Source organism: Hyperolius riggenbachi, chromosome 2 (assembly GCF_040937935.1).
Source record: "Hyperolius riggenbachi isolate aHypRig1 chromosome 2, aHypRig1.pri, whole genome shotgun sequence".
In the NCBI taxonomy this organism is placed as follows: Eukaryota; Metazoa; Chordata; class Amphibia; order Anura; family Hyperoliidae; genus Hyperolius; species Hyperolius riggenbachi.
Genome location: NC_090647.1, coordinates 525,792,714 through 525,820,317, shown reverse-complemented (window position 1 = coordinate 525,820,317; position 27,604 = coordinate 525,792,714). Strand labels below are relative to the sequence as shown.

At 46.2% G+C, this 27,604-nt stretch overlaps 1 protein-coding gene across 6 annotated transcripts in view; it reads left to right on the top strand.

The window, feature by feature from the left end:
• GRIK1 (glutamate ionotropic receptor kainate type subunit 1) overlaps window positions 1–27,604 on the top strand; it is a 599,538-nt gene that overhangs the window by 408,397 nt on the left and 163,537 nt on the right. For all 6 annotated transcript variants that reach the window (XM_068270607.1, XM_068270605.1, XM_068270609.1 and 3 more), the window contains exon 8: window positions 4,452–4,559. In XM_068270607.1, the coding sequence (XP_068126708.1) occupies window positions 4,452–4,559 (108 nt within the window). The remainder of the gene's footprint in view (window positions 1–4,451; window positions 4,560–27,604) is intronic.

Here is a 27,604-nt window from a genome sequence, read left to right as displayed (position 1 = left end):
TACAGTGCTGTTTTCTGAAGCACTTATCTCAACCTGTCTCTCACTGTTTCTTGTTTAAGATTTTATTGCCAGGAAGTGCAAAGAGTCATTAGCTCTGCTCTGTTTCATCATTTAAAATACAGTGTAATTTGTAAACTGCAAATGTGAGAGATTGATGCTATGTTATAAAAAAAAATGCTGTATAACTGAAAATAAAATTATGAGCGTTTTTTCTTTACTACTAATGTTCTATTAAATATCTGTATTACACATACAATTCATTATATCACAAGTTTTTTTTGTTTGTTTTTTGCTTTAGTGTCACTTGAATTTCCCCAAAAGATTTAAAAGTGGGGTTTTTATCCATGTTAACCACTTGAGGACCCACCCTTTACCCTCCCTTAAGGACCAGCGTTGAATTCTGTGATCTGTGCTGGGTGGGCTCTACAGCCCCCAGCACAGATCAAACACCAGGCAGAGAGATCAGATCACCCCCCTTTTTTCCCCACTAGGGGGATGATGTGCTGGGGGGATTCGATCTCTCCTGCCTGCGTGTGGCTGGCGGGGGGGGGGGGCACCTCAAAGCCCCCCTCCGCGGTGAAATTCCGTTTCCCCCTCTCCTACCTGGCCCCCTGGTGATCGGGGCTGCACAGGACGCTATCCGTCCTGTGCAGCCTGTGACAGGACGTCCCCTGTCACATGGCGACGATCCCCGGCCGCTGATTGGCCGGGGATCGCCGATCTGCCTTACGGCGCTGCAGTGCAGCAGCGCCGTACAATGTAAACGCTTGTGTTTACATTTAGCCTGCGAGCCGCGATCGGCGGCCCGCAGGCTATTCATGGAGCCCCCCGCCGTGAATTGACAGGAAGCAGCGGCTGCTTCCTGATTAATTAGCCTGCAGCCGGCGACGCAGAACTGCGTCGCTGGTCCTGCAGCTGCCACTTTGCCGACGCGCGGTATGAGTGCGCGGTCGGCAAGTGGTTAAGATACACTGATTTTTTTTAGCATACAATTCTGGGGTTTACTTTTAATTCACATAGAAACATTATTCAATGAAAAAATTTAATTTTTGGGTTTTCCATGACAACCCAGAGAAGTTTGACAAGTTTAAAGTTAAAACTCCCAATACATAGCTCAAGTCTTCTATACGAGATGTACAACAAAATAAGAACCAACAAACAATGTGTCCTAGGAAGCGTCTCCTGCTGAAAATGTGTCAAAACTATTGAAATTTAGTGGCTGTTGTCACATATACATTTCACATTGTCACATAAACCTCACAAATGCTTACAAGACTCATATCAGACTCCTCATGTGGGTGAATTTCAAAACAACTTCTTGCCCAAAGTAGTCTGATCAGCATACAGCGAAGTCCCCGGTATCATGTCCGGTATCCGGCACCAGTGGGGATCGGCAGAACATGTGCTTTCCGGTTGAGCAACCAGCCTAAAATGCACAACCCCCCCCCCAAAAAAAAAAAAAACGTACTGAGCCTCCAGGAACATCTAGCAGCCCTCAGCTTTCCGAATTCCCTGTGCAAGGAAGTTGGCGTGTCACCTGACCTAAATTGAACTTTATCTTAATCAGTAGCTGATACCCCCTTTTACATGAGAAATCTATTCCTTTTCACAAACAGACCATCAGGGGGCGCCGTATGAATGATATTGTGGTGAAACCCCTCCCACAAGAAAGGTTCGAAATCTTGGCAGTTTCCTGTCTGTGAACCTTGTTGCATTGTGGGGAAATAGCTGTTTACAGCTGCTTCCAACTGCCAAAAACCATGCAGCAGCTACATCACCTGCCAACAGTAAAATGTTCACTGGAATTCCTCTTTAAGGCCACCGACGCCGGAAGCTGCAGGAAGTTTGCTAGATGCCGCTGGAGGCTCTGTAAATATTTTAAAAGCCTCAAAACCCACCCAAAACGAGGTCCCCATTATCCCTCAGGCATGCCAGTTATTTGAGAATTCTGGTTCTAGATCCCAGGAACTTTGCTGTACTATAGCCACTAACATCAAAGTCCACAGTGGCAGGCACCACCTTGTAGTAAAATATAGCTCTTTATTCAAGAATAGTTAGGAAGTCATGTTGTAAAAATGGCTACAACTGCCATAGCCATTTTTACAGCATGACTTTTTAACTATTTTTGAATAAAGAGCTATATTTTACTACAAGGTGGTGCCTGCCTCTGTGGACTTCGATACTAAGAGGCCACGTGGTACTGTGGCTTTGGGCATTGGCCATATTACCTTTGTTCATAGGTGCCCTTCGTTTGGCTCTACTATAGCCACTTTTACTTGATGGATAATGAAAGCCCCTTTAAAAAATTGTGTATCACTGCGCATTGCATAACACAAAAATTCTGAATCCTGTAGTAGGAGCCCTATGGGGCTATCACAGTGATCGCGGTGCGGCAGATCCTGGCACGGTAACGCACTGCACCCATTGCGTTACCGGACAAATTGCACGTATACCCTGGAAGTGAGGCATATTTAACAGGCCTAATAGACCTCATAAACAGGCCTAATAGACTTGTTTATCATAGTGGTAATCAAATCAAATGGAATGTTTATTTGGAATATTTTATATCTTCCTAATTATTAACCTAATGATTCACTACACGGACTCAGGTTCAAAAAAACATGCTGCTAGCGGTAATCCCCAGCCTGGGTCAGTTTTACCATGGGGCAGATTATTGAAGAGAGCACAGCGGAGCGGTATTTAATACTCATCTCCCTGGCATCCGGACAGTCTCCTCCCTGTTCTCCAAGGCTCTTGATCTCTAGGGTGAGATGGCCATCTGTCACATGACTATAGATGGCGATCTCACCGTAGACATACAGCACCCCCCAGAGGATAGGAGGAAGAAAGGCAGCACTGGATCCGAAGGAGGTGAGTTCTGTGTGGGGGCAGCAAAAACTGAAGGGGAGGGGGGTCTCTGGAGTATGATAAGATAATGATTTTAAAAATGGAAACATTGCATTTTTAGATCCCTAAATCCAGAACTAATCAGAATGCCATGGAGATTAAATAAAATATATCTTAATTTTATTCAGCTAAATACAATGAGTAATTAAACTAAATACGGTATGCCAAAAATATTATATACATTCAAAAGAAAAAGAGGTGTGTGCTCATACTAGGAATCACCTGACTTATATTGCATCTGCTTGCCAGAATGTCTTAAACTGACTCACTGCTATGCCCTGCAGGAGTGGGCCCACGCAAAGTTCTTTTGCATCTCAACAGGGGCGCCACTTGAAGGCTTCTAATGCCCACAAGAATAAGGAGGTAGTGCTGACACCTGGTGCAGTTGCTGTGCTCCTGAGCAGTGAGAGTGTTTGCGGTGTGTCCCAGAGAACCGCAGACAGCCCACCCCAAGACTTGGCCACCGCCCGAGGTGGCCAAGAGAGGGAGAGCTTAGCTTAGTGGTCCACTTAGCAGGACTGGTTCTAGTTACAATGGTGCCACAGGGCAAAATTAACTGGGCCCGTCCTAGCGATCCCCCCCTTTAATCCCCCAAGCAGATTCCCAGGACTCCCACCTCACTCCCAGCCACACAAAATCATTGGGTGTCTATCATATGTCCTCAAAAGAATTGTTTGGGACCCCATTTTTCCCCTCCTCCGTTCCCTTACAAATCCTTACCTAATCCACGCCGGAGGCAGCCTCATGCTCTACACTCTGGACTTCTCAACACGGCGCCCCTCATCCGTATTCCCTGCAGTCATGTTTGAGGTCACATAACTGGAGAGGGTACACACCTTGGGGTCCCCTACAGGCTCTGAGGCCCTGGGGGAATTTGCCCCCTTTGCCTCAGTGGAAGCGCCAGCCCTGTGCCTAAATTGCCCCTCCAAAGGAAAGATTCCTACCTTATTCTGGCAAGCTTAAGCAATGTGCATTTGGCGTGCCATTTTATTTAGTCAATAGACATGAAGCAGCCAGTATATAAGTCAGGTGATACCTGGTCTGAGCACACACCTGTTTTTTTTTTCTTTTATATGCAACAAAAAAAGAATACTATACATGGCCTTTCAATGAATTCTCAATTCAATAAGTATGTGACACGATTCGTGCATCCCTTGAAGATGGCTGTTTCCGCCTGCAGTCCTAGTTTTACATAACGATTGTACTGAGGTCAGAATTCACATCCGCACACATAAATGTTGCCATCGACAGTCGTTCGCGTGATCTGAAGCCTTTCCGCGCACATAAGACCCTGTAATGTAATGCCGCATACATTATTTATAGGCAGATTTCCAACATAAGTACACATTTTTTATTAATGGTTGGAACATACTTCTTTGGAGACTTGTGAACATCTCACTCCAGGAATCTTCATCTGTATACTGTATATATATATTTATATATGTCAGTGGGCAGACGTGGCGTCTGAGCGGGTTGCGCGCGGCGGGCGGGTGATGGATACCGCGCTCAGCTTTAAATATCTCCTCTTGTCTGTGTATCCCCAGGCACGCTGGGACGGCTTGACAGGTCGGATCACCTTCAATAGAACGGACGGCTTGAGAAGAGAATTTGATTTGGATATTATTAGCCTGAAGGAGGACGGCATGGAAAAGGTATTGGCTGCCTTTCTTTTTTTTTTTTCTTTTATGCCTTTCTTAAAGACCAGGCGGCACATTCCGAGGATTTCACTTAGGAGTTTATAAAGCCTGTGGATTTATATAAATAATCAGGCTGTCACTCTATCGCTAGACGGCAATGTCAGGATGTCCCGGTGTCTCTATAATTGAGATACAACAATTGAGAGATGTGAGTCTGAATTGATTTCGGAGGAAATATTATTATTATGAGTCAGAGAGGAGGACTTCTAGAAACTTGTACGGTGTGAGTGATCAGCGGGATGCAGGCCCCTGGTGGTGTCATCCTGTCAATAGATCTACACATCAAGCTTGGCCCGTGAAGGCTACTTTCACAGTGACATGTTGCGTCGGCCTAGATAATAGCATTGCAAACACAACATGATTATATGGTAATGGTATGCTCACATTGGCACGCTAGAAGTGTGGTCTGTCTGAATAATGCGAGATATGCTGTACAGTATGCAGTGGCGTACCTAGGGCATGTGACACCCAGTAATGAGCATTAAATGAACCCCCCTAAGTGATTGCGGCATGCTAAGTGTGCTATAACCTAGGTTCTCAACGTGTGGTACGCGTACCCCAGGGGGTACTTCTGATGGTTCCAAGGGGTACTCGGGCTTGATATTCTTAACCAAGAATAATACATTTAGAGTTTTAGAAAATGATAAATCGTATTTAAACAACACCAGATTAATGTTTTAGCTAATTAAAAGCAATAGTAAATACTTGGAAATTGTTTAGAACCAATTATAATGTGCTATGATTAAATATATATTTGTCAAGGGGTACTTGTGATAATGTTTACTATGCTAGGGGGTACTTGGTGAGTACAGGGTTTTAAAAGGGGTACATACCAATAAAATGTTGAGAAACACTGTGCTATAACACTGCTCTGGTTAGACGTGGGCGGGGTTATTGTTAGCCATAGGTGAGGAGGGGTATTGTTAGGCATAGGTATGGGGGAAGTTAGTGTTAGGTGTAGGTAAGGGGGAGGAGGATCCTGTTAGGGCTAGGTATAGGGGAGGTTACGGTTAGGTGTAGGTATAAGGGAGGTTAGTTTTAGGCGTATGTGCAGGGCCGAGGCAGAGGCAAGAGAGGCTCCAGCAGGGCGCAGTGTAGGAGGGGGTGCACAGCTCACTCAGCTATTATTCCACTATTGTGTTTGAAGCAGAAATACATAAAAGAAAGGGGATACATGGCAGTGCTGCAAGCCAGATAACCAGAGATTAAAGCGGAATATAACCCAGCATTTCTTCTTTGCTCTAATAGATTATTTACAGCATATTATATATGTTACGGCCAAAACCAGAACTGACCGGCCATTTCTAGAACTGGCCAATTTGACGTCGGCCAAAGTCCAAAATGCTGGGAATTTCTGACATTGGCAGGCCAGTTCTAGAAACAGTCAGTCGGCCAAAGTCCAAAACGCACAAATCCCAGAACATCCCGGGCCCTGTCCAGCCCCATGAATGGCACTGGGAACTTCCTCTCTGCTCTGCAAGATACAGCATAATAACCTTCACAGGAAAAAAAAAGTGCTTTGTCACAGCTAATACACAATCCTGCAACAAATCAGCAGCGTGTCTACTTCTTGACGAAAGCAGACAAATTTGTTATCATCCTGCGCTTTAAAATTAGCTGCTCTGCCGTGGCAGTCGAGTGACACAGGGGAGAGATCAAATTACAGTGGTGATTAGTGATGGCTGGGGGTGCTTCTCTGGGCGCTTTGCATGGCTGGGGGCTTTTCTGGGTGCTTTGCATGGCTGGGGAAGCTTTGCATGGCTGGGGGGGGGGGCTTCGCTTGGCGCTTTGCATGGCTGGCGGCTTTTCTGGGTGCTTTGCATGTTTGGGGGTGCTTTGCATGGCTGGGGGGGGGGCTTCGCTGGGCGCTTTTCATTGCTGGGGGTGCTTTGCATGGCGGCGGGGGGGGGGGCTGCGCACTTTGCATGGCTGGGGTGCTTCACTAGGTGCTTTGCATGGCTGGGGGGGGGGCGCTGCGCACTTTGCATTGCTGGGGGTGCTTTGCATGGCTGGAGGGGGGCGCTTTTCTATATGCTTTGATTGGCAGGGGGGGGGGGCTTTAGTGTGCACCGGGAGAGTTGCCTGCGCTACTCACAGACCTCAGATCAGGGCGACTGAAGAGGCGGGGAGAAACGGAGAGAGGCAGAGTAGCGCGCACGCTACCTGCCCGGACCTGTACACTTCACATGCGGAAGTGCCAAATGACTGGTGCTTCCGCACTGAAGTGTTCACGTCCTGCGGGTGACTTGTGCGCTTTGCCTCTCTCCGCCTCTTCGGTCCGGTCACCCTGATCTGAGGTTTGATTAGTGCAGGCAGCGGGGGGAGAGCCGAGAGAGCAGGACTTCGGGACTTGGCCGGCCACATACAGCCACAACGAGTTCTGGCCGGCCAAAGTCCGAAATGAGGGTACATTTCTCACATTGGCCGCATCAGCCGGCCACTTCTCGTTTTGACCGGCCAGAACCTGAAGTGGCCAGACTTCGGGTTCTTGCCGTAACATATACAACCAGCATTTTTTTTTATTAGAACAGCATTCAAAGGGTTAAACACAGGGCTTAGATGCTCCCCTGCAGGGAAAGCTGGAGGAAACTAGAGATAATGTTATCTTGTGTTTAATTGTGTCAAGTGAGGAATGTAAACAAACACTTCTCTAACACTGCAAACTCTCCTGAAGACAGTGAGACAATCAGAAAGCATCAGAAAGCATTTCTGCTTACGTTAGAAGATGAATAAAGCAGTTATGAATAAAATGCAAAGTCAGCTTTCAGAGCAAAAAAAAGTGTATTTTGGGAACGTAAAATTTTTAAATCAATAATAATACTTATGCACAAAAGCAAATATGATATCCGTATGGCATATAAAATGTAGGAAAATATGTTTTTATTGAATATTATGTCAGGGTTTTATACCGCTTTAAGGTGTTGGGGGGGGCGCCCTAGGGTGCCTCTTAGACTAATAGCAATCAATGTGTGACGGCTGAGATGGGAGGGATAGAGGGGCGCACTTTGGTGTCTCAGCTTTGGGTGCTGGAGGACCTTGTCCCAGTTCTGGTGCTGGGGGTTAGTGTAAGGTGTAAGTGTGAGGTTAGGTTAGTGTTATGCATATGTGGGGGCCCTAGTTAGTGTTTGGTAAAGGTGGGCAGAGGCTAAAGCATAGGTAGGGTGGGGGGTTCTCCAATCAGCAATGTATACTCTGCATTGCTGATTGAAGTACCCCCCCCCCCCCAAGCCTTAAATTCTGCCCACAGCCCACCTTCACCTAACAATCTGTTACTGCAGAGTATTGCGAGCAGATGCAAACTGGGCCGTTATCTCACCTGATCCACTGTCAGTCCACCCATGCGTCCACTTGTCACCGCTTAGCTCTCCCCCTAGCACCCGGCATGTCTTCCTGCATCATGTGATTACACCTGCAGGAAGAGATGTCAGCACTAGCGGGAGAACTGAGCAGTGACAGAAGGTCAGACATCGCTGGTAGGGATGATCACAGATATGCAAATTGTTTCAAGTTTATGCAAATATATGCACATTTTTATGAAAATATAGGCAGCTTAAAAATGGACCAATCAATTTAAACCTGGGTTTAAATTGATTGGTCCATTGCCAAACTGCGTACATTTGCAAAAACATTTGCATAATTTTGGAAAAATGTGCATCTTGTTGATCATCCCTAATCACTGGACTCCGGCGGTGGAGCAGGTGAGTTAACAAGACGGCTTTCTTCCGCTCGCAATACTCTGCACTTGTGTGGCTGCAGGAGGTCTCCGGTGTCAACCCCTGCCATGGTGACACCCGGAGAGGTCCGCTCCTGCTGCCACCCCCTTAGTCCGCCACTAGCGGGATCAAAAACGAGCGTTTACACTTGCAGTGATGCATACATTTTATGAGTTGTATGCTTCACTGTATGCTGTGCATCAAGCACATAGCACACAACGTAACTTTTCCACTCCACTGCGTTGCAATTCTGCTTTGACAGAATGTGTGTCATAACACAGCAGAATGAAACGAGCCGAAAGAGGGTTTTTTTCATGACCATATTTAGGTGTTGTGCTGCTCAGGCCTCCCTTGAATGGATACAGCACTGGTAGGACAACCCCCATAAGTAAAGTGCGACAATACCGATGGGGATAATACCAGCTAGGGATAGCGGAGGGTTAAGAATGTCTGATAGGGATAGTGGAGGGCTTTTAGTGCCTGCCGGCGATACCAGAAGGTCAAGGAGGGCAACACGGGATAGCAGAAGGTTAATAGTGCTATCGATGAGTAACAAAGGGTTATTAATGGCAGTGAGGGACAGTGGACAGTGGACAGTTGATAGTGCCAGCCAAGGGAAGTGGAGAGTTAAAGCACACCTGAAGTGAGAGGGATATGGGAACTGCCATATTTATTTCCTTGTAAACAATACCAGTTGCCGGGCTGTCCTGCTTGGCAATGCACGGCAGAGTCTGCCTTGTCTTCTGTCACATCACTTCGAGCCACGGGTACTGTGGCCAGTCTCATAGAGACTAATGGCCATTGCAGTGGCAGAGCAGCGAGAGTACCACAATGCACATAAAAGTGATATGTCTGAAGGGGGCCTAAACATTCATCATTTATGCTTGTAAATCATATGACTGCTTTACATACTATCCCTCTCACTTTGGGCGTCCTTTAATAGAGCCATTTTAGGGATAATGGAGCATTAATAATGCCAGACAGGTATCATGGAGGGTTAATTATACCAGCCAGGAATAGTGACAACTTACACATGCAAGGATAATGGAGGCCTAATGTTACCAGGCAGAGACAGTGAAGGCTGAATAGTGCCAGTCAGGGATAGCGGAGGGCTAATAGTGCCAGTCAGGGATAACAGAGGGCTAATAGTGCCAGTCAGGGATAGCAGAGGGCTAATAGTGCCAGTCAGGGATAGCGGAGGGCTAATAGTGCCAGTCAGGAATAGCGGAGGGCTAATAGTGCCAGTCAGGGATAGCGGAGGGCTAATAGTGGCAGTCAGGGATAGCAGAGGGCTAATAGTGCCAGTCAGGAATGGCAGAGGCCTAATAGTGCCAGTCAGGGATAGCAGAGGGCTAATAGTGCCAGTCAGGAATAGCAGGGGCCTAATAGTGCCAGTCAGGGATAGCAGAGGGCTAATAGTGCCAGTCAGGGATAGCAGAGGGCTAATAGTGCCAGTCAGGGATAGCAGAGGGCTAATAGTGCCAGTCAGGGATAGCAGAGGGCTAATAGTGCCAGTCAGGGATAGCAGAGGGCTAATAGTGCCAGTCAGGGATAGCAGAGGGCTAATAGTGCCAGTCAAGGATAGCAGAGGGCTAATAGTGTCAGTCAGGGATAGCAGAGGGCTAATAGTGTCAGTCAGGGATAGCAGAGGGCTAATAGTGCCAGTCAGGGATAGCAGAGGGCTAATAGTGACAGTCAGGGATAGCAGAGGGCTAATAGTGCCAGTCAGGGATAGCAGAGGCTTAATAGTGCCAGTCAAGGATAGCAGAGGGCTAATAGTGCCAGTCAGGGATAGCAGAGGGCTAATAGTGCCAGTCAGGGATAGAAGAGGGCTAATAGTGCCAGTCAGGGATAGAAGAGGGCTAATAGTGCCAGTCAGGGATAGCGGAGGGCTAATAGTGGCAGTCAGGGATAGCAGAGGGCTAATAGTGCCAGTCAGGGATAGCAGAGGGCTAATAGTGCCAGTCAGGGATAGCGGAGGGCTAATAGTGCCAGTCAGGGATAGCAGAGGGCTAATAGTGCCAGTCAGGGATAGCGGAGGGCTAATAGTGCCAGTCAGGGATAGCAGAGGGCTAATAGTGCCAGTCAGGGATAGCAGAGGGCTAATAGTGCCAGTCAGGGATAGCAGAGGGCTAATAGTGCCAGTCAGGGATAGCAGAGGGCTAATAGTCCCAGTCAAGGATAGCAGAGGGCTAATAGTGTCAGTCAGGGATAGCAGAGGGCTAATAGTGTCAGTCAAGGATAGCAGAGGGCTAATAGTGCCAGTCAGGGATAGCAGAGGGCTAATAGTGACAGTCAGGGATAGCAGAGGGCTAATAGTGCCAGTCAGGGATAGCAGAGGCTTAATAGTGCCAGTCAAGGATAGCAGAGGGCTAATAGTGCCAGTCAGGGATAGCAGAGGGCTAATAGTGCCAGTCAGGGATAGAAGAGGGCTAATAGTGCCAGTCAGGGATAGAAGAGGGCTAATAGTGCCAGTCAGGGATAGCAGAGGGCTAATAGTGCCAGTCAGGGATAGCAGAGGGCTAATAGTGCCAGTCAGGGATAGCAGAGGGCTAATAGTGCCAGTCAGGGATAGCAGAGGCTTAATAGAGCCAGTCAGGAATAGCAGAGGGCTAATAGTGCCAGTCAGGGATAGCAGAGGACTAATAGTGGCAGTTAGGTATATCAGAGGGCTAATAGTGGCAGTCAGGGATGGCAGAGGGCTAATAGTGCCAGTCAGGGATAGCAGAGGGCTAATAGTGCCAGTCAGGGATAGCAGATGCTTAATAGTGCCAGTCAAGGATAGCAGAGGGCTAATAGTGCCAGTCAGGGATAGCGGAGGGCTAATAGTGGCAGTTAGGTATATCAGAGGGCTAATAGTGGCAGTCAGGGATGGCAGAGGGCTAATAGTGCCAGTCAGGGATAGCAGAGGGCTAATAGTGGCAGTCAGGGATAGCAGAGGGCTAATAGTGCCAGTCAGGGATAGCAGAGGGCTAATAGTGCCAGTCAGGGATGGAAGAGGGCTAATAGTGCCAATCAGGGATAGAAGAGGGCTAATAGTGCCAGTCAGGGATTGCAGAGGGTAAATAGTGCCAATCAGGGATAGCAGGGGCCTAATAGTGCCAGTCAGGGAAAGCAGAGAGTTATAAGTGCCAGTTAGGGATAGCAGAGGGCTAATAGTGCAAGTCGGGGATAGCAGAGGGTAAATAGTGCCAGTCAGGAATGGCAGAGGCCTAATAGTGCCAGTTAGGGATAGCAGAGGGCTAATAGCGCCAGTCAGGGATAGCAGAGGTTTAATAGTGCCAGTCAGGGATAGCAGAGGGCTAATAGCGCCAGTCAGGGATAGCAGAGGTTTAATAGTGCCAGTCAGGGATAGCAGAGGGCTAATAGTGCCAGTTAGGGATAGCAGAGGGCTAATAGTGCCAGTCAGGGATAGCGGAGGTTTAATAGTGCCAGTCAGGGATAGCGGAGGTTTAATAGTGCCAGTCAGGGATAGCGGAGGGTTAATTGTGCCAGTCAGGGATAGCAGAGGGCTAATAGTGCCAGTCAGGGATTGCAGAGGGCTAATAGTGCCAGTCAGGGATAGCAGGGGCCTAATAGTGCCAGTCAGGGATAGCAGAGGGCTAATAGTGCCAGTCAGGGATAGCAGAGGGCTAATAGTGCCAGTCAGGGATAGCAGGGGCCTAATAGTGCCAGTCAGGGATAGCAGAGGGCTAATAGTGCCAGTCAGGGATAGCAGAGGGCTAATAGTGCCAGTCAGGGATAACAGAGGGCTAATAGTGCCAGTCAGGGATAGCAGAGGGCTAATAGTGCCAGTCAGGGATAGCAGAGGGCTAATAGTGCCAGTCAGGGATAGCAGGGGCCTAATAGTGCCGGTCAGGGATAGCAGAGGGCTAATAATGCCAGTCAGGGATAGCAGAGGGCTAATAGTATCAGTCAGGGATAGCAGAGGGTTAATAGTGTAAGGCAGGGACAGTCGAGGATTAATAGTGCCCTCCAAAGATGGTTAAATCTAAACTAGTTCAGGAGAGTAGTAGTACTTACATGCAGAGCGCCCAGCAGGAAGCTTGGCTCTTAGTGCTGTGTGTGAGATTACTTTCTACAGCGAGGTTATTGGGGCTTCCCTTCCAGAGGCGTGCTCTGCATGTAAGCGCCCGGCACTTCCTCCCCACCGCGAGAGCTTACCGCAAGTGTCCAGCAGCGCGAGAGCTTACCGCAAGTGTCCAGCAGCGCGAGAGCTTACCGCAAGTGTCCAGCAGCGACGGGGAGGAAAGAAAATGTAAAACATAAAAATAAAAAATCTGAACAAAGTAGCACTTATCTCAACAGGTATCTAATGGGAAATATGTCTCAAACTTTTGGAAATCGTAGCATGGTACTTTCAGTTACCTCATAGTATTGCATCTACCATTTTTAATGGATTTGTATTTCAAACAATGAGATATACATGAAATGCACATTGTGGACCTTTTTGTTAACCTTGCCTTAAGTGTACCAACCTGAAGAGAAGAACGATTCTTAAATGGGTCCTTACCTCGGGGGAGGGTATCTTTCGGATCCTCCACAGGGGTATGTAATAAAAGGGCGCCTGGAAATGTGGGCACCCAGGAAAGATGATCATCGGTAAATGTACTAATATTCTACTATAAAGTGTAAAGAAGGAATATAAAATATTAAATGTCGATATCTTACCATAGCTAAACCTAACCCTACTCTCACACAGAATCCACCGCCCCACCCCCCGACGCTTAACCGTAACCACCCCCCACTCTCCCTATCACAGTTACAAAACCCTACCTGACGTTTAACCTTAACCACCACCCCCCACATCTAATCTTAACCACCCCCCTCACCTAACCTTAACCACTTACCTCCCCCCCAATCTTAACCACCCACCCCCAAGCTTAACCTTAACATCCCACCCCCACCCTCCCTCCCCCCTGCTGCACACACACCAAACTTTAAACCCTCTCATGCCTAACCTGGGCCCAGCAAAGGTACCAACACTGGGCGCAGTCTATGCAGTTGTGTTCCCTCTTTCACCCCATATCCAGGAAGCGCAGCCGGGACGTCTACTGCATAGCAATCATTGCTAAAATGTTGTTGCCTTGGTGCTCCTATGGGGAATCTTTTCTTCTTTTTTCGTAAAACTGTGAGGGACGTCACTTGATCTTAAATGATAATTTTGGGTGACAGGCAGTGTGTCTTAAAGCGGACCCAAACCAAACATTTTTTTAATTCAAAATATTTAGTTGCACCACTCTGACACATGCAAAGATAAATAAACACCCCTTCAAGCCTATGAGCATTTCAGTGCATGCTTTTCACCCTTCTCTTTTCATAACTAGGGTTATACAGGTGGCAGCCATTACTTCTGAGCTTAGTAGGAGGTTTTAGATCATGGGTGTGTTTGTCACCCCCTTCACAGGGGCGTCGTCTATGTGAAATCCCACACAAGCTGAGATCACCTCCCCTGTGACATCATCAGTAGCAGCCTGTGTTTTGTTTTTTATCTCCTCCACCAGTCTGCTGGATTCTGTCCCGGCAATATGAAGGAAGGGAGGGTTTCCTCCAATAAATGTAAAATATTTTATATTTGTCATCATGCAGCTGAAAAAAAGACTGCTTTTTATTATTATAATTTAGAAAATATATTTTATTTCTGAAATCTTGCATTTTTAATTTGAGTCCATTTTAAGGGACGGTTCACATGGAGGCTTGCACGTTGTTTACCGCCAGCCTCGGCACTTGTTATTTAAAGAGAGTCTGAAGCGAGAATAAATCTCGCTTCAGACCTCATAGTTATCCCGCGGCTAAACGGGGGTCCCTTACCTCCCAAATCCCCTCCATAATGCGGGGGAGCGCTTCCTGGTTGGGGCAGGGCTAACCGCCGCAGCCCTGCCCCACGCGCGTCTGTCAGACGCGTATCTCCGCCTCTCCCCCGCCCCTCTCAGTCTTCCTTCACTGAGAGGGGCGGGGGAGAGGCGGCGATGCGCCGCTGACAGACGCGACTGGAGGCAGGGCTGCAGCCGTTAGCCCTGCCTCCAGGAGCGACCAAGTCTGCGACCAAGTGTCGCAGTGGGGGGTTTGGGGGTCAAGGGACCCCCATTTAGCGGCGCTATTGCGGCGGTTTAGCACGGGCACACGTGTCCCTGCTAACTATGAGCTCTGAAGCGAGATTTATTCTCGCTTCAGAGTCTCTTTAAGTACTGCCTATTCAACATTTCCCGCCATTTTATGCATCATTTGTGCAATCACTTTTATCCCCATTTTCTCTGTCTTTTGAGCCAAGGTTGCTTCCAGGGTCACTTAGCTGTCAAATGCTTCTCTGCACGCTTGCAGCCTGTGCCAGGGACCCTGGCAAAGCAAATTAGTGTTGTGGACAACAATAAGAAATGTATAGTTTAAATAGTAATAATGTTCCTTCAAAATAATTTTGCAAAGTATACACAAATTATTACCAGGTCTTGTACAGTGTCAAACCCTTCCAATGACAATTTTGAGGAGTGTGTATCCATTTTATAAACATTATACTGTTTATGGGCAGCCTGCGTCTTTACAGATCAGAATATTTTCCTGGAAATCCAATCACAGCTGCAACAATGGACACAGAAGTGCCCACTTAGGTGCTAACATTACCATCCATACCTTTCTTAATGGAAATAGCAGTTGAGTATTAGTGTTCCTCTTCCGAGTAGCTACGAGTACATAGCTACCTAGAATCGAAATGTAAATAATGCAGCTGTGACCGCGGGAGAAGGGGGGTTAACTTACCCATGTGTCCTATACGTCCTATGCGTTCCATTCGCGTCACATGCTGCGTTCCACGTCACTCCTGTGCCCCCCCCCATTTCCTGCAGTCACAGCTGTATCGTTAACATTTCGATTCTGAAGAGCATCCCTGTTGGCTATCAGAACTCCATAAAGGACAGGGTGCTAAGACTACACTCTACGGTGCCCCTACCTATAGTTTTCACTCCAGGCATTTGCATGGTTTGCCTATGCCTAAAAACAGCCCTAAGGAAAGCAATTGACTAAGACGCCGTGGGACTCCCATGCGAACCATCCTAAAGGTGGGGCGGGTAGAAAAGAAAGAAGAAGGGAAAAGTATTTTCTGTTGGTAGTCTTACCACAGCCACTAAGGTATATGCTAAGCTATTTTTTTATCTGGCATTAATTCTGTTTCAAATAAAAAATAGAAATAACGAAAATGTTGCGAAGGAAAGGTTATTTAACCGTGACATGGTTCCTTGGGATTTCACGATGTCCTTTGATCCGGGCTGCAAATTCGATTCCAGGTAGTCCTCCAGGCCTTATTTCTGCGCTTCAGAATTCTTTTATGCAATGTCATAAACGATTTATTCACGCGAGGCCGGCGCAAGCCCCATTAATGCGCAGCACCCGTGTTTGCACAACGAGACGAGAGAGCGCATTTAAATAGGAAAATCTTTTACCTGATTCTCGGCTGTGTTAACTTCACCATTATGAAAATTGCGCGGATCCGCATTTATGAATATATATCCCCCTGGCGAGATTGGCTACGGCGGGCTGTTATGACACATATTTCTCGCACTGCACTCCTTTTCTATATTTCAAGAATAAACACAGCACTTTAACTGTCAGCGATAAACGCGAGCAGAATGTTCCGTTCCTCATGTTACTGCGGATTGATTTGTGAGACACGTTTAAACGGTGAATTAGCACCTTAACGTAAGGGTGTTATTGGGAAAAGCATAAACAGCTGAATAAATAACAGCAAAGCAAATTCTGTTTGTTGAGTTACAACTTGTAAACACTACGGAGATCTAACTGCAGAATTATGGCCTTTCATGCTGAGAACGAGAGAAGGAAGATCCAGATATCCTGCATGATCTCGATAGGAATATGAGCCTCCCACAACTCTTCTGGCAGGCTGCCAAGTTCCTTAACCGCTTCCCGATTACCTATTGCAGGATTGCGGCAGGACAGCATCTCTCTCGTTCCTCCACGACCCATATATGCGTCATCTCGTGAAGAATGAGATTTGTCAGGAGCTCGCGCTCACACAAGCTTGAGCTCCCGTCACTGTACACAGCGGGCCCCAGCGACCACCCTGCCAGCAGCTGAGCAGCACTGGCAGGCTGTTTTTTTTTTTTGTAACTTAAATATAAACGTGTATAGAGCGCTGACATGTTACGCAGCACTGTACAGAGTTTAGCCTTGTCACTTAACTGTCCCTCGGAGGGGCTCACAGTCCAATCCCTATCATAGGCATATGTCTATGTATGTATAGCGTAGTGTATGTAAAATAGTCTAAGGCTAATTTGGGGGGAAGGGAGGGGGGAAATAAAAAAAATACTTTTTTTTGCAAAAAAAAATTTTTTTTAATCTACCGGTAATTTTTTAATTAATAAAAACAAAACAAAAATAGCAGCAACAATCAAATAACCACCAAAGGCAAGTTCTATTTGTGAGAAGAAAAGGAGGTAAATTTAATTTGGGTAGTAAGTTGTATGACCGAGCAACAAACTGTTACAGCTGTAAAGTGGTGAAGTATAAAAAAAATGGCCTGGTCACAAGGGGGAGGGTATAAACCTCTGAGCCTCAAGAGGTTAAGCTAAATACTCACCAAGATGGATCCAACGACGTCCCCCTGATGAGAGTTCCACGATCCATCTCCGGCCGACAGGTAGCACCACGTCACGTGACGTTGCCTGACGGGCGCGAACGGGAAGTCAAGTGATCGTGGCACTTTGCAAGGAGTGGTCGGGGATTTTATAGATCCAATCAACCATGAGGGTCGTTACCGCCGCACGTCGATAAACGTCATTGGCGTGATCACGCACCTGTACCCACTTTGGGAGATCCAGAAATGCTCGCTTGTCCCTCAAAAAATTGCCAATAGTCAGAAAAATTGTTGGGAAAATCGTGTAGTTAGTACGGGCCTTTAGGCGGGGACCTCTCTAGGCTGGACTGTATCATGCATGGTCACAGCAGCAGGACCAGTCCTGATGTACGTGCCACCCATCCCCCCAATAAATGCAGCCACACCCCCATTTCCCCAGCTACTTGGTGGCTGCCCCACAGCTATAAAGACTTCCACAGCAGGACACCTCCTGCCATCGCCCCCCCCCCCCCCCCTCTCCTTAGAACAGAACAGGCCACCCCACAGAAAACCCAGCAGTGCTAAACTGTCTTCTGAAATGATCACAAATTATCAGATTTGACTGTTGATGCCAGAATGTATGGCTGATCTCAAGGGCGTAACTACTGAATGCTGGGCCCCCCACAGATATCTATTTGGCTAACCCTGATCACGGGGTGCCCGGTCCTGTATGTCTATAATGCAGAGCGGCAGCGGAGTGTTACATTTTATCTGCTCCCAGTGGTAGGACAGGTTCTATTTACTCCAGCACATTGCTGCGCCTTGTAACCAATCACCATGCAGCTCTCAATGCACGTCACGTGACATACAAAGACTAGAGGTGACAGGTGATTGGCTGCACTGGGTGTCGATGAACTGGGGTGAAGAGGACTTGTCCTGCTGCCAGGAGCTGCCTTAATCATGTACAGAACAGGAGGCCCAACTGCGATGACAGCGGTTGCTGGGGCTATTGTTAACCCTCATAGCTGAGCTGAGCTGTATGGCTGTGTCAGATTTCACTGCTGCCTTCCTATCTTTGCTCCAGTGGGAGAAAATGTAATCATGGTAAGTAAAAAAAAAAAATCTATGCGTAACGTTTTTTTGCGTGCAATTGCGAATTTGTGCGCAAAAACACCAGTGAAAACGGCCGTTTTTATGTGAAAATTTGCAATTGCGCATGGAAACCGTTATGCGCGTCATAACGCGAGCAAAACGCTAGCGCAACCGTGATATCAGTTATCACGGTTTAGTGAATCAAGCCCCTAGTGTGAACAGTGTACATAGTGTGCAAAACGCTAGCGCGACCGAAATATTAGTTATCACGCTTTAGTGAATCAAGCCCCATAAGCGTTTCCGATTTTTTTTTCTTAAGTACTGCCGATTTTAGAAATCGATTTAAAAGCACTTGTGCAATGATTTCCTATGACAGTGTTCACATGTGCGCGTTTCGATCTTATTAAAATCGCAAACGCGCTACATGTACCATTTTCTGAGTGTTTATAGTCAATGGAATGTATAGAGAAATCGCAAAGCGCTTGAAAAAGCGATTTGAATTGCGATTTCCCGAACGCTTTTAATAATAAATACATTGTATTTATTCTTTTCCGGGTCAAAGAGTTCACTTCCTGACTGACGTCAGAAAGTGAATAAACTAATCGCTCAGCAAAAGTGCTTTTCTAAGCACAACGCGCAGGGAAAAGTGCTTTGAAAAGCGATCTATAAATCGTGCTTGCGATAGCGCTGGCAATTTATAATGTGAACAAAGCCTTAGCTAAGATTTTGTTACACATTTCTGTCAGAGGACACAACAGTAGAATCAGCCAATGATCAGTCAGAGGTGCAACCTAAATCATCTCCCCATCTTCATTTCACTCCATCCTTACCTCTAACAAGGTATCTCTGTGTACCAGATGAGGAGTACCGGTAGTTTTTGAGAATACAACTTCTATAGGACAGCCAGGGAGTATAAAACTAATATTCAATTAATCTAAGAGGGACCTCACCTGTATAAATTACTGCCATCGCTCGGATGTCGAGTGACATTAGCTCCTCCAGCGGCGAGCACTGCCATCCGCCCCCTTTGAGTATGATTAATTGCTGAAGCTGGGAATATGACACAGGCAGAATTATTCCTTCTGTGCAGGCTAAAAGCTTGCTGTAATTATTCCCGAGGAATCTGGCAAAATGTGGATCCCCAGGAGGAGTGTAAGAGCAAATGTATTTATTAACTGTAAATTGTAAAAATCACTGGGTCACTCAAAATTATATTGCAGCTTGTTGTTTTTATTAGTGAGTTGAAGGTATCAGAAGAAGCAGGGGCAAACCCAGGATTTTTAAGGGGGGTATTCCTAAAAGGTCTCCCTCAACGACGCATAATACAGTATAATAATGTGGTAGGACATCATGCTGGGTACACATATTGCAATTTCCTGTCCGACCAACTTCGGGATTGATCAGGAGCAGTTTGGATACAGATAATAATGAGGACAGCCGACATTGGTAATGAAGGGGAAAGTTATGCATTCATACAGCAGGGCACAGGGCTGTGCTCATAGCTGACGTGAATAAGTTCCCCAGAGCTGCTCCATGCTCTGTATACACGCTGCTGCTCCATGCTCTGTATACACACTGCTGCTTCATGCTCTGTACACACACTGCTGCTCCATGCTCTGTACACACGCTGCTGCTCCATGCTCTGTACACACGCTGCTGCTCCATGCTCTGTACACACACTGCTGCTGCTCCATGCTCTGTACATACACTGCTGCTGCTCCATGCTCTGTACACACGCTGCTGCTCCATGCTCTGTACACACGCTGCTGCTCCATGCTCTGTACACACACTGCTGCTCCATGCTCTGTACACACACACTGCTGTTCCATGCTCTGTACACACACTGCTGCTCCATGCTCTGTACACACACACTGCAGCTCCATGCTCTGTACACACACACTGCTGTTCCATGCTCTGTACACACGCTGCTGCTCCATGCTCTGTACACACGCTGCTGCTCCATGCTCTGTACACACACTGCTGCTGCTCCATGCTCTGTACATACACTGCTGCTGCTCCATGCTCTGTACACACGCTGCTGCTCCATGCTCTGTACACACGCTGCTACTCCATGCTCTGTACACACGCTGCTGCTCCATGCTCTGTACACACATTGCTGCTCCATGCTCTGTACACACGCTGCTGCTCCATGCTCTGTACACACACACTGCAGCTCCATGCTCTGTACACACACACTGCTGTTCCATGCTCTGTACACACGCTGCTGCTCCATCCAAAGTCAACTGTAGCAGAGAAAGAAAGGGGGCGGGGCTGGGAGCTGCAGGATACCTGCAGATATTCTGGTGTCTCAACTTGTGCCTGTCCCCAGACATTGCACTGGCCCTGCTCTGAGGGGGGATTCTGGGCAGCTGTAATCCCCCTGCGTTTGCCAATGGGGGGGGGCTGCGCTCAGCAACAGGGGGGGGGGGGGGTTCAGACCACTGAGGGAAGCCTCAATAGGATCCTGAGGCTCCACTCTTTTCAGAATAAGGTCTGATTTTGAACCAGAGCTTCGGCTCAGATTAACTTTAAAGAAAAACATTTATTTATTACAGCTGGTACAAATCCTGCAATAAATCTGCAGTGTGTCTACTTCCTGCTTTCATGGAAGCACACATATCCTTAACATCCTGTGTTAACCAATTAGCTGCTCTGCCATGGCAGTCAGCTGACTCAGCTGAGTGATCAAATTACAACTTGTGATTAGTCACAGATGAGGGTAAACAGGCTAAACTCTCTAAATACATACAGGGTGCATTTCTCTCTGTCCTGTGCAAGAGTTCAGGTCCACTTTAAACAATACTAGTTGCCTGGCTGTCCTGCTTATCTTTTGCCTTTAATACATTTAGCCCCAGACCTTGAACAAGCATGCCAATCAAATGTTACGACAAAAAAATGACAAGACTAGCTGCATGCATGTTTCAGGTGTGTGATTCAGACCCTACTTCAGAGAACCTCAGGACGCCGGGCAACTGGCATTATTTAAAAGGAAATAAATATGGAAGCTTCCATCTACTTCTCGTTTCAGGTTCCCTTTAAAAAAAAAAAAATTACTGTTATCTGCAAACATTGGAGGGAGTCCAAAAATAATACTAGTTGAGACTACAGAGAGTTGAGACAGTTGTTAAGTTACTGTGTTCTTATTTTAATAAATGCAGACTGAGCATGCTGCTATAAATAACAACGGCATAAACATTTGTCAAGTATGCAAATTCTGCTTCCACTGGAGCCTGAAATTTGCATGGCGGAACCACGATTGCATAATCGGATTTGGGAACGGACAGGCAATTAACCAACGACTAAATAAGCTGTCTATTAACTGTTGGCAGTTCACACATTCAATTGGCTCCACATTGTGGGCCTACTGATTACTCTCCAGGAGCCTTATTTGGGTCTATACAAAGTCTTGTACACACATGCAAGTTTGATTGGACGATGATTGGCCACCACTTCCATGTAGTATGAATGCTCACCTACGCAATCTGTTTGTAGTATTCACAGTCTGTTGGCCCGCATACTACATGGAGGTGGTAAAATTGGTCAGTGATTGGCCAATCAAAATTGGATGTGTGTATGAACCTTTATTATGGAACCTGTTTCCTATGTGGACGCAGATCTGCAGTAATGGCTGCTGAAACTCCCACTTTTAGCCACATGCTTGGTTCTGATTTTTCACCTTGAGGGTAGGAAGACACTAGGCAGAAACGCTAGCGTTTCGAAAAATACAGTGGAAACGCACATAATGCAGGTCAATGGGCCGCATGGAAAAACGCATGTGCTTGCGTTCTGCAATGTGTGTTTTTAAAAACGCTGGTCTTGCTGCATATTTTTCCAAAACGCATCTAAAACGCCCATAAAGAAAGTCAATGGTGACACAGAGGCATTGCGTTTAAGTGCGTTTTTTATGCATTTTTTATGCGTTTTTTTAAAAAAACAAGGTCAATCATGTATTTCCGCTTTCTGTTGACTTCCTAGTGATTTGCATTAAAAAACATGCAAAACGCATATGTAATTTATATATGCGAACCGAAAACGCATTAAATGCACGCAAAACACAAGAAAAACGTATGTGCGGAACAAAAACGCAAATGCACAGAAACCGCATGAAAAACACAGTAAAAATGCACAAACTCATGTGTAGCAAAACTCTACCTTTCCCGCACTGCCTAGTGTGTTCCTGCCCTAAGCATAGGAACACACTAGGCAAAATATCGCATATGCGTTTTTTCATAGCACATAGTGGAAGACGCATATGCGATCCTACCCTGAGAGACTGCTGAAATGGATGCAGCGATCATCAGACTGTCAGGAGAAAAAGTAAATTGGATGGGGCCAATAGTGTGAAGGAGCCCAAGGGAGGGATCACACTTGCCCACAAGCGTTTTGACGCACAATTGTGCACTTTGAGGCATGCATTTTGTTTTACAGTAGCCATTGATTGCAATGAGAAAACACAGGTTGTGCAGAAAGGTCGTGCAGGTTGTATGTTTTTTTTTTTTTAACGCAATGCAGAATCGCAGATGGCCTCCTGAAAATACAGAGGAACCCTCTAAATCATTAGATGCGGGTTTTGTAGTGATGAGCAAGGGATGAATTCCGAATAGGTTTACCCTGGAGCCTTTTGCTTTAATCCGTCCCACGCTGCGTTCCAATTCACGGTCACATGAATACAGCACTTCCTCCTTTCGGGTTGAAGGAGGAAGTGCTTTAGTCACGTGACCATGAAGCCTCCTGGTTGAGTTTAACCCCCCCCCCCCCCCCCCCCCCCTCAGGTGTGCTAATTACCTGGATGAATTCCGAATAAAACCTATTCAGAATTCATCCGTTGCTCATCACTAGTTTTTTGCTATGTGGTAAAACACTGTAGTAGACCCCTCAGTTCTAAATATTGTATCTCAGGCTGAACAGCCTATCTAGTGACAGGGCAGGTTTTACAGGAGCCCCCAATCTAGAACCATCTATGGCATGGGCAGTCAGAGACAATGGTGGGTTTGGACAAGAAATATGTGTTGTTAGCTATGGAGGCAGCTGCAGCATTTAATTTAATCCAAACTGCATACTCCCTGTACTGTGCCCATCAAGAGGAGGACACAGAGGGACAAACGGAGGACACAGGGGGACACAAAAGGTGCATAGAGGAGGACACAAGGGGGGGACAAAGGGGCATAAAGGATGACACAAGGGGGACACAAAGGGGCATAGAGGATGACACAAGGGGACACAAAGGGGCATAGAGGAGGACACAAGGAGGACAGAGGCAGACACATGGGGACAGAGGAGGACACAAGGTAGACAGAGGAGGACATGGGGAGACACAAGAGGTACAAGGGGGCATGAGGTACAAAGAGGGCATAATCCATAAGATGCCTGTTCACCATGAATGCACCAGGTTAAGTATAGATTTTTTTCCCCTGGTTTTTGTCCTCTACACCTAGGTGCGACTATAAGACGCTCCGCCTTATAGTCTGAAAAATACAGTATTCTGTATGGAATGCTTGGGGAGCCCAATGTAAAACTTGCAGATGGGCCCAAAGCTCCTTAGCTATGCCATTGCTCACTGACCTTCTCTACAGCCAACCATTAGAGCACAATCCTCACCCTCACCCCTTCCTGTGCACTCTTCCCTTCAGTCAGTCGGACATTGGAGGGCGCTGTAAGCTCAGCCCTAGCAGCAGCCAGCATGGAACACAATATCTAGGCATTGCAGGTGTGAAAGCACATTCAGGTTTTGGCAGGGCAGACCGGCATCGTGCCAGTAACAGGTTTATCAATAATTGTGCTTATACTTTAAACCTCCTTCTTGCCTTATTCTGGCCGTTGGGTTTTTTTCAGTCTGCAGTCCATGCATTTTGGCAGACGGCAAAACTGGATGCACATTAATGTAATTGCTGACTACCTGGCTCAGGACGGACAGCATCCAACATTCCAAGTCACAGACGTGTTTTATCGACTGTCAGAAGCTCAAAAAGGTTTAACACGGGCTCTCTAGCGGAATGTCAATATTATATCACGCTATGATTATTCTTGTCGGATAAATGGGAAAGATGTTGTTAACCAACACAGTGGAGGCTCAATGAGGAGCAGGATGACAGTTTCATCTTTAGAGAGATTCTAATGTGGACAATGTGCAAATTGTAATAAATGCACTGTACAGTTAAAGTGGACCTGATCTTTTGCACAGGACACAAGGAAAACATAACAGAAATGCACCCTGTATGTATTTAAAGAGTTTAGCCTGTGTAATTCCCCCTCATTTGGGGGCATTTTATTTCGGCGCCGCTCAGTTCGGCGCGGTGAGAGCTGAATGACGGCTCTCATCGCTGCCACTAAACTCCGAGGTGGCGTTAAATACTATTCCCCCTCCGAGTTGTTGCAACTCGGGGGGAGATGTAATTTGGGGTCTGGCAGCCGCCAGAGCCCCGAATTACTGCTACGCGCCCCGCGCAGCATAGCATTGCTGCTATGGGGCGCCCAGTTTAAGCGCTCGGCTCTCAGAGCCGCGCGTCAAAATCAGCTGATCCGCCCTCATTTTTGTCTAATCACTAGTTGTAATTTGATCTCCCCCCTGTGTCACATGACTGCCTATGGCAAAAAAGCCCATTTGAAAGCACAGGCTGTAATCAATGTGTCTGCTTCCATGAATCAGGAAGTAGAAACTGTGCAGATTTATTTTAGGATTTGTATCAGCTGTAACAAAGACATTTTTTTTGTTTAAAGGTTATTATACTGTTGTGTATCTTTTAGAGCAGAGAGGAGTTCTGAGTTCAGGTCCACTTTAAAGCATAGGAAAAAGTGAATTACAAGCTTAAAGAGGAACTGTTGTGAAAATTTTAACATTTAAAACACATACAAATAAGAAGTTAATTTCTTCCAGAGTAAAATGTGCCATAAATTACCTTTCTCCTAGGTTGCTGTCACTTACAGTAAGTAGTAGAAATCTGACATTACCGACAGATTTTGGGCTAGTCCATCTCTCCATAGGGGATTCTCAGCATGACCTTTATTCTTTATAAAGACATTCCCTGAAAAAGATTTATAAAAAGATGCTGGCCAGGCTTCCTGCTCGCTGCACACTATTTTAGTAGTTGGACAAAGCAACTGCCATTTACTAAGTGCTTTTAAAATTAAAGAAAATCCTGAGAACCCCCCCCCCATTTGTAGATGGGCTAGTCCAAAATCTGTCAGTAATGTCAGATTTTTACCACTTACTGTAAGTGACAGCAACATAGGAGAAAAGTAATGTATGGCTCATTTTACTCTGGAAGAAACATACTTCTTATTTGTATATGTGTACATGTATTTAAAATTTTAACATTTTTGTGACAGAAGTCCTTTAAGCAAATGGTGAACGTGGGTTTGAGGATCCCATGGTAGCCCCCTCTCAGCCAACTGGTACCTCTAGGCTCATGCAGACAAGAGAAAGAGAGTTGAGGCACTGTAAATTGCAATGCAAGTACCTTTAATCAACAGTGGACAGACATTGGGGTGTGCAGTGGGGGTGAGGGAGAATGTCAAAGTGCTGCAGTGATTCCTGGCGGGGCCCTGCCCTAAAGGTGCGTGCATGCACTACTAAAGAGAATGACAGGTCCGTCAGACACTCCCGCTCAGCGGATCGTTCAGAAACAGCCTTATCAGTCTTCAGACAGACTGTACACATGCATTACTGTCGGGAGAATGACCGCCCAGCGGGAGTGTCTGATGGACCCGTCGTTCTCTTTAGTAGTGCGTGTGTACACACCTTAACCATTTCAGCCGCCCAGACGTGAAGCTCACGTCCGGGCGGCTGCTCTGATGTGCTCCCGCACGCGATCGCGGGCGCGCCCCCGTGTCCCCGCGGTGACCCCCGGTAGCCCTGGGATCAGAGAAAGGGAACATGGTTCCCAATCACCAATCCCTGTTCCCCGCAGAAAAACCGAAGCGCTCACCCGTGAGGCTTCAGTTCTTCTGCTCGGAAGAATTTCTGCATCCCCTTTGTACTTCCGCTTAGCGAGAAGTACAAGGAGGGAAACCAAAAATGAAGGTGGCCATCTTGTGGCCAAATAGTAAAACTACATCTACACTTTTTTTACATTACAATTTACACTTATAGCAACATTAAAAATTGACTGTTTATGTCCCACACCAAAATACTCCCCAAATAAAATTTTTAATGGAAAAAAAAAATTACAATTAAAAAAAAAAAAGGGCATAAATAGTTACCTAAGGGTCTGAACTTTTTAAATATGCATTTGAAGGGGGTATACTACAAACATTTTTCAAGTTATAAGCTTGTAAATAGTGATGGGCGCAAAACGGAAACAATGCACCTTTATTTCCAAATAAAATATTGGCGCCATACATTGTGATAGGGACAAAATTTAAATGGTATAATAACCGAGACATACGGGCAAATAAAATACATAGGTTTTAATTATGGTAGCATGGATTATTTTAAAACTATAATGGCCGAAAACTGAGAAATAATGAATTTTTTCCATTTTTTTTCTTATTAATCCTGCAAAAATGCATTTACAGTAAAGTGGCTCTTAGCAAAATGTACCACCCAAAGAAAGCCTAATTAGTGGCGGAAAAAACAAGATATAGATCAATAAATTGTGATAAGTAGTGATAAAGTTATTAGCGAATGAATGGGAGGTGAAAATTGCTCCGATGCATAAGGTGAAAAATCCCAGCGGGCTGAAATGGTTAAAGAGGAACTCCAGTGAAAATAATATAATAAAAAAGTCCTTCATTTTTACAATAATTATGTATAAATGATTTAGTCAGTGTTGGCCCATTGTAAAATATTTTAAATCCCTGATTTATATTCTGACATTTATCACATGGTGACATTTTTACTGCTGGCAAGTGATGTAGCTGCTGCTTGCTGTTTTGGCAGTTGGAAACAGCTGTAAACAGCTATTTCCCACAATGCAACAGGGTTCACAGACAGGAAACTGCCAAGAGTACGTACGCATAATTACTTTGTGGGAGGGGTTTCACCGCAATATCAGCCATACAGCGCCCCCTGATGGTCTGTTTGTGAAAAGGAATAGATCTCTCATGTAAAAGGGAGTATCAGCTACAATTCTTGTTCGGAGTTTCTCTTAAAGAGTGATTACATACGAGCCCCACTGCAATCTCAGCCATTTACAGCAGGGAATCCAGTTCCTCCAATAAAGTAACGATAGCCTTGCATGCATGCCTCTGATCTCCCATTGTTTCAGCTACTTTACTGCTTATCTGCTGCTCATGTGGCAGCCAGTGCTGTATATCTGATTGCTGATGAAATCTATCAGTCCATAGAGTGTGCAGCAGGAACTGTCTCACTCCTCCTGGACGCCATCCAGATCCATTGTTCTTTCCTTCTTTTTTTATCATTGTATTACCATGTATTTCCAATGCTGCTACCTGATGAGAAATGCATTTGTTTCGTGCCAGCTGCTAAATGATTATCTTTCTGTAATCGAGATTTTCTTTTAACCAGTCAAGTATGAAGAACACAAGATGGTCGGCGTCATTTACAAGTCAGCCTGAAAGAGGAGCCATCTGTGTTGCCTGCAGTCTGAAGCAACCAATCAGATCATGCCAGGAGAAATCTTTACCTTTTTGTACCTTTGATAGATCATCACGGGGCTCTGTGTGTTCTCTCA